We start from the raw sequence: 8,166 nt of genomic DNA on the forward strand, positions 1-8,166 counted from the left end.
TACACCTTCCGAATTCCGAACGCGCAAACCGAGCGAGCGAGAAATTTCCCAGTCGATTCCCGGCAACATCAATCGCAGTCTCCTCTGCATATTTCTGCATTTAAATAATTGAATTTCTGTAAGAAATTGGCCGCCAATCAAAGGCACGAAGCATCGTCCTCCATTTTTCCCATTGGTCTGGTGATTGATTAATTCTGCGAAGAAACGGTCAATGTTGCAGAAAACTCAGCCAGTGAGAGCTCGCGACGCGCTATTCTTCCACCTCGATTCTTATAAAGGTAGGTTGCTTTCAGTTCGAGCTCCACCACCATCGATCCGACGGTTTAGCTTATGGTCCTTGTCTGCGGGGATGGAGAACGGCGCCGGAGTTGAGCAGGGGATCAATCCTTTAATGGCGGAGCTGGCTCGGGCGCTGCGCCTCGTGCAGCAGCTCGATTCCCATCTCTCCTGCCCTTCGCCGGCCGAGTCCTGCAAGTCCTTGGCGCCGGATATCCTCTCCTCCATTCAAAAATCGATCTTGATGGCTCAGTCGAGCAACCCCGGATCGCCGGCGAGCGAGAGCTCCAGCCCGGCGTTCGCGGATCAAGAACGAAAGGAGATGATGAAGAAAAGGTGAGACCTTGAGCCGTCTCTGAACTCGACAGGCTCGCTTTCGCTTCCCCGGAGATTAATTAAAAATCACACCTTTGGCGTTGATCTTTGCAGGAAGACGCTTCACAAGTGGACGAGACAAGTGAAGCTCACCCCCGGCGCCGCCGGAGGCGTCGAAGGGCCGGTGGACGACGGCTTCAGCTGGAGAAAGTACGGCCAGAAAGATATCCTCGGAGCTAAACACCCAAGGTCGCCGATTGCTTCCTCCTGCAGCACTAAAACAGAGTTCATGTTCATCCGCAGTCTTCCTCATTACGTTTGATGTGTGCTTGCAGAGCCTACTACAGATGCACCCACCGGAGAACACAGGGCTGTCCGGCGACGAAGCAAGTGCAGCGATCGGACGACGACCCGCTGCTGTTCGACATCACCTACCTGGGGACGCACTCATGCCTGCAAAGGCCACAGAACGAGCAGCAGCGGCAGAGGAAGCAGAGCCCAAACTTCCAAACGGAGCTGAAAGTTAAAACTGAAGGCTTGGACGGCGAGGCTTCTCTATCTTTTGCGTCCGTCTCCGACGAAATGCCGGCGGAGATCTTCTCCATGATCGGCACTTCGTCGCCGGATTTTCTGTCTCCGGCCACCTCCGAGTCTGCCTACTTGTTCATGTCGCCGTGTCCGACTGTAACTAGCCTCGACGGAGGCAATTCGTCTGTTGTCGACATGGATTTCTTGCTCGATGAGCTCGACTTGGAACAGAGCTTCCAGTTCGATGCCTCGAGCTTCTTCACATGAGGATTTAGATTAAGATTATTTTTTTTTTTTTTTGGTGTTTTTTGATGTATCAATCAATCATCAGTGTTCAGTTACCTGTGTTCCAAGGAATGGTTTGTGGAATCATTCTCTGTATCTTTATCAGGGCATCTTCGTTGATAAGAACGTTCAAAAAAAAATGATAAACCTAAACCCTGAGAGTAGTCGGTCCGATCCCACGGAAGTTTCTCATCGACCACCAAGGTAAATCGGGAAACATATACGGCGGCCAATCCAGATGCCCAGCATCCTCCCGATCCCATGGAAGTTTCTCAACGACCACCAGGGTAAATCGGAAAGCGCATACGACGGCCAATTCAGATGCCCAGCATCCTTCCGATCTCACGGAAGTTTCTCACCGACCACCAGAGTAAATCGGGAAGCGCATACGGTGGCCAATCCAGATGTCTAGTATCCGTTGATTGCGTTCCTCATTTAGAGAAAAATTCTTACAAATACACTATAGCTGGGGATCGAATCGTGGGTCCCTAAGTCACAACTCGAATATCCTACCGTTGCACCATTACCCGGGACATAAGAACGTTCAAAAACTAAGTATGATGTCACGTATTAATAATATTAAAATATTCTATTTTTTACTTGAATACACGCTAATATATTCACGTTCATTTTAAAATTAACACTTATATTTTAAATTCTTTTTATAAAATTTACTCATTAATTACGTTCAAAAGAATTAAACGGAGTTAATGAGTATGTGTTATAACGTACATTCATATTTGTTGTAACTATCAATTATGTGTTATAACATCTAGGGTTGTAAACCGTCTTGGGTAATAGTTTTTATGTGTTGTCTAAAGTTTCAAGTTCAAATCCTTTTAGTGACATGTACCTATTGACTGAGGTGCTGTTTCAGTAATAGCTCTTATCAATATAGTGATACTGTGCCTCCAAAAATCCCTTAGGGGGTTTTTTTTTACTATGAGATCGTTTTGACGGTGAGGTCGATCACTATAAAAAATTTACCCAAGACAATTTAGCTCTCGAGGCATAGCTGAATTGGTTACAACGGAGCATAGTTGCAGAAGAGGGCAAGAGTTTGAATCTCAGCAAAGCTAAAATAATGTCCTCTTTTATAGTAGTCTAGTTTCTTGATTTACCTCATCACAAATGATCATGGAGCTTATGAGGCTGCTGGGTGATAGATTTAATCTTTTTGTAAAAAAAATAAAATGGCTGTAAACAAATCGAATTGAGCCAAACTTTAAGATATTCAAATTTATTTAATAAGGTAAATTAAATCAAGCTAAGTTGAGTCTAAAAATAAATCAAACTTTTGAAATGATTATTCAAACTTGATTTGATTTCTTTTTTATGAATTGGAGCTTAGTTCGTTTAAATATTATTGACAATTCAAGTTTATTTGATGATTTAAACTTTTACATTTAAACTTATTTGATTGATTATTAAATTTGATAATATAAATTTATTTATTTATTTTAATATTTTTTTCTTTATTTAGTATGTTGATAAAAATTTTATTTATGAACATGGTTCACAGAATATTATTCATTAATATTGTTCACGAATGTTATTCACAAGGGCCGACTCAAGCCTCCTGGAGACCCTAGGTGAATTTTTTTAAAAAATGATTGTTATTATTTTAAAAAATTTTCTCTCACTCTTTTTTATTCAGACTTGAGACCGACAATAGTGGGTTTAAAAATTTTTTAAAATAGATTAAAATATTAATTTTAAAAATAAATTTTTTAATTTTTTGAGATGTAAAACTATTAATTAAATTTATATTTATATTTTTCTATTGTGTTGGGTCATATATATTTTGAATAATAGTTTCATCAATATTATTAAAATATTTATTTTTGAGATCTATTATATTGATTTATTTTCTTCTGAATTTGTATTATTTTCTTCGTTTAAATTAAGACAAAGTTATTTTTATCCTATAGTATTGTCTTTTAATTCAATTGATTTTTCATTTACATTTTTAATTATATTATTTTCTGAGTTTTGATTTTTAATATTAATAACAAATTTATCAAGTGAACCTTTTTAAGATTGATTAAATTCTTCTATTTAAATTTTTTTCATACATTTTATATATTCAGAGTCATATTTTTTAGTAGACATATTTATATTCAAATAATAATAATAAACATATAAGTCCCTACTAGTTTATGGAAATAAAAATATTTTAAAATTAAATATAATAAAATCTAATTTATGTCTTATAATTTTAATTTGATGATATTTCAAAGTTCAACAAATAACCTATAAAATTTGATAATTAAAATATGAGAATAATTTAGTAAATAAAAATGGAATATTTAGAATAAAAAAATCTAAAATTTTGAGAATAAAGATGAAATATGAAGATAAATCACAGGTGGCATAACAAGTCTGAAATTTTTAATTTTTTCTAACGTGAACTGTCAAGATTACAAGTTTACAAAAGTAATTATTGATAAGAAAATAAAAAATTAACAAAAACATAAAAGGAATATTTGATAGGGAAATAAGAAAGGTGATACCTTTAGATCTTAAAATCACCAAAAAATCTGTAACAAATGATCTTAATTCTGATCGTTCTTTCCTTGCACCCCTTGTGATGACCTCAAAAATGTTTTGAGGAGAGAAAATAAGCTATCAAACGAGTAAACTGTTTGAAGTTGGGTAACATAGGTTATTAGGTTAATAAGAAAGGAAGAAGAGGAATATAAAGAAACTAATAAATTAGAGTTTTGAGAATTAAGAAATATTAAATATATTGGAATCATATCAAAAACTTTACAAAATCCAATGATCATGCCAAATTTCTACAAATCTAATAAAGATATTTTAATAACTTTTTATTCTCTCAAAAAAAAATTATATATATATATATATATATATATACCTTAGGCACAAGCCTTTCGTAGAATAATGACCTATGCCTAAAGTCGCCCTTGGTTATTCATGAACGTTGTTTAGGGCATCTCCAATGGGGGGTTTTTTATAAGGATATTTAAAGAAATATCTCCACATATCAAATATCCCCCATTGAAGGGGATATTTGTGAAGGGATTAGAAATCATCGGGCAAAAAGTTTTGCCTGGTGATTTCTAATTATTATATTATAACAAATAATATAATAATTAGAATTAAATAAAAATGATATATTTAGTTGGTGTTGAATTAAAAAATTATAAATAATTTTATTTAAATATAAATTAATAAAATGACAATGGAATCCATAAATATTTAGTTAGTGAGATATTTAATTATGATATTTGAAAATGAGATATTTGATAAGTGAGACTCATAAATATTTGATTTGTGATATATTTTATTGTGGAAGTTAAGATATTTGATTGATGATGTAGATATGAAAATCACAAATATTTGATAGAAATATTCCTTACTACTATGGATGCCCTTATGGATGTTGTTCATAAACATTAATGAATTGAATATTTAAACTTATTTATTTAATTTAATAAATTATTCAAATTTATTTATTTAATTGATTTTATGTATATTGAACGAATATAAATAAGAGTCGAATGCCAAACTTATTTATGAACGTTCTATTCATTCATAATCATATCCTTACATTAAGCATCTACGGTTAAATTATCCCTATATTAAGCATTGCGAAATCCCAAGAGTGATCATATCGTTCTAAGGTTTCTTTTTCTTATAAAATATCTTTAGTACTTAAATTATTTTTATAAAAGAATGTTTTTTTTTACATTTTTGTCCCCCCATTTTGACCAATTTCCTTTTCGGTCAGCGTTAGAACGAAATATCTTGAGTTCACGAATTCGGTCAGTAAGGAGGTGTCGCTCTCCACCAACGCCCCATGCACGTCGTCGCCACCAATCTCCGCCGCCGCCCTCCTCTCCGCCTCATGGCTACGGCCCCCGCCCTCGCCGAAACCGGTGGGAGTGCATCGACAGTACTGGCCCCGCTTTCCTCTGGCTTCTCCGTGCAGCTCCCCCGCCTCACGACCTCGATCGTCGCCCACCTCGCTGGCGGACTTCCGTCCAGGTCTCGTCCTCCAACTCGTTGAGCTCGCCGTTCCTGTGCTCCTAGCTGTAGGCTCCGTCGTCACCTTCCTTGGGATTCTGTTCCTCTACATCCAGGCCGGCGTCAACGCGCTGTTCCTGATTGGCACCCTTCTGTACATTCTTCGTCTCCGGCGTCCTCAACCGGCAATTCGTGACTCATGGTTCAAATTTAGGATCACCGGCAAAGCCTCGACATGGTACATTCGTGTGGACGGGAAAGTAGGAAAAGCTTTTGATTTAGTTCCTATGTTCATCAAGAAGTCGACCTATCACTCGATCCGCTTAACATAGGGTCATGTGACATGATCTAGTACTTAATTAACATAGATTCTACGTGATGTGTCAACCGTCTCCGACCGACCGAGCCAGTCCAACTGGTCCAGTTGATCTGATCTGATGAGTAATCCGACTTGTGTGACCTGTTGAGCCGATCCGACCAACCTAACTTGGCTGATCTGTCGAGCACTCCAACTTGCCAATCTCGCGAGCACTCTAATTTCTTGACCTCTTGACACATGAAGGGACGCGACAATGACCAATATGAAAAGATACGGTAGTTACAAAGGTACCCTTTAAATAGACATGTCCCTTAAACTTCTCTCCACAAGATACATCTCTTTGACTTCTCTCTATATAAAGTAGAAGAAGAGAACTCTTTAAGTAAGGATCATCATCTAATCTCATTATACTTCGTCTTTCTTATTCTATTTGGGACTTTAAGATGACTTCACTATCAAAGGGATCTCGTCGGGATAACTCTCAACAAGCCCTTTGATACCTGTTATTCTTTACAGAATCTACTACATCATAAAGAGAAGACTTCGAAATCATCGCTCATTAGTGCAAAGTGCATTTCTATCACTGCATCATCGTCTTCTTTTTGTTGAGCCCAAAACTTAAAACTGAATCAGGCCAAACTCTGCTTATCTTTGTTTTCTTCTTCTCTAAATTGGCCCAAAATATTTTTAGCAGGCGAGCGTTGAATTTGCCATATCTCAAAACGTCGTCGATCGACGCATGAAACAAATGGACATGGATATTAATTTTATCCACAGATTCGAGTATCTGGTTAGAAAACGATACACATTAGAGAAGGATAGTCTTCTATAATCTGGCAAATCAAATCAAAATCAAAATCAATGCAATTTTTTCTATGATCATTTTATTCCACGCACGCCTAATTTCTCGTGGAATTCCAGTACTGCCGACGATGCGCCTTGTTGTTCACGAGACCGGTCAATGTCCCCGCCCGCCAAGCACGCGGAGTGGCTCGGAATTCCGCTGCTGACTAATTCCGCCGTTGACAATTGGAAGGTTGACTATCAACAGCGAGGCCTCAGCTGTTGGATTCTGATTAGATCACGTACGGCGCCTGTGGTTTTGCCACGTCGGGGGTGAGTCATTTGGAATGATAGAGGATCGAGGCAATCTAAACTATATAATGTCTAATGTTATGACGACAAGCATGGAAGGAAAGGAGATTTAATGTAGATGTTCCATGCTATTGGTTTGGATGACTGCCGATCAACCATGTGTGGTAAAGAAATTAAAGAAAGTGACAACGATAGGTGATTAGGGAAGATGGTACGGTAAAAAATTGTAATTTTTCAAAGGTGGAGAAATCTTTTACATAATAATTGAGTAAACACATGCACAATTAATATAAAATAGATTTACAAGTAATAAAAGACAAAACCTATGTAGATCTTCCGTAGAAGTCTTGAGCACGTCAGCACTCGTCTTGGACCTTCTTGGATCACACATAGAATATCTTGTCATTTTTTGACCATAGAACCTTAGAAGATTAGATGATAATTGATGTTTTGATCTTTGATCTCAAAGTTCTTTTATAGAATTTTTCTAGCGACCTAATAACTTTATTCGGTCGATCGAATCTTGGTCAAACCTAATCCCATAATCGAGTTCTTTGCGATCTGGACCGAACTCGTGATCTCATCATTATTAGATTTTTCAATCGGTTGAACCTCTTATTAGTCGACCGAACCTTTTGGTCACCTGAATCAAGACATCCAGGACCCAAAACTGACTCGGGTTCATCCGGTCTTCCGATCGACCGGATCAGTTTGCGTCTAGTTCAACTTGGGTCAAGTCCAATTCACTCTGGACTTGGTTCAACTTTATTCGATTGCATTTGTCTATTCTCCGTTTTACTTTCAATTTTAGGTTCTTGCAAAATAACCATATAAACACAAATAAATAAGGCTTAGTCTACACACCTATAGACTTATCTCTTGTTTAAAGTTTACTCCTCAATATTTATACTTAAGATTCACTCCTTTATGATTTTTTTTACTCAGAGTTCACTCATTTGAGATTTCTCATCACCTAAAGTTCACTTTCTTACGATTTTTCTATTGTCAAGCATCCGATCATCTTGATTTATTTTGATTTGTTACTTACTAGATATCCGATCTTTGACCTACCTAGACGTTCCTTTTGTTAGACATTCAGTCAACCTTAATTTACTTGGACTTTGTCCTCACTGATCATCTGGTCATCCTTAATCAGACTTCCCACTTAACTCAGTTCTAAACATTTAATCGTATTTGGATCAATTCTTAAAAAATATGATCAGACACAAATATATTATCAAATATTGAAACTCTGAACACATATTACATCACTAAAGATTATATTGATGACGATATCCAACCAAGTTCAAGTACAAAAATTAAAGTTAGATAATGAAAGGCCCGACAGAAAACATGTG

General features: G+C 36.9%; 1 protein-coding gene across 1 annotated transcript; it reads left to right on the forward strand.

The window, feature by feature from the left end:
- The first annotated feature begins 280 nt into the window (after positions 1-280).
- LOC141831198 (putative WRKY transcription factor 41) lies at positions 281-1,491 on the forward strand. Its single transcript, XM_074718612.1, has 3 exons — positions 281-612; positions 706-840; positions 927-1,491. The coding sequence occupies exons 1-3, from the start codon at positions 350-352 to the stop codon at positions 1,384-1,386; spliced, it is 858 nt and encodes a 285-aa protein (XP_074574713.1). The 5' UTR covers positions 281-349; the 3' UTR covers positions 1,387-1,491.
- The last annotated feature ends 6,675 nt before the right edge of the window (positions 1,492-8,166 follow it).

Source organism: Curcuma longa, chromosome 6 (genome assembly GCF_044706935.1).
Source record: "Curcuma longa cultivar G26 ecotype Majalengka, Jawa Barat chromosome 6, ITB_CL_G26_1.1, whole genome shotgun sequence".
Lineage (NCBI taxonomy): Eukaryota > Viridiplantae > Streptophyta > Magnoliopsida > Zingiberales > Zingiberaceae > Curcuma > Curcuma longa.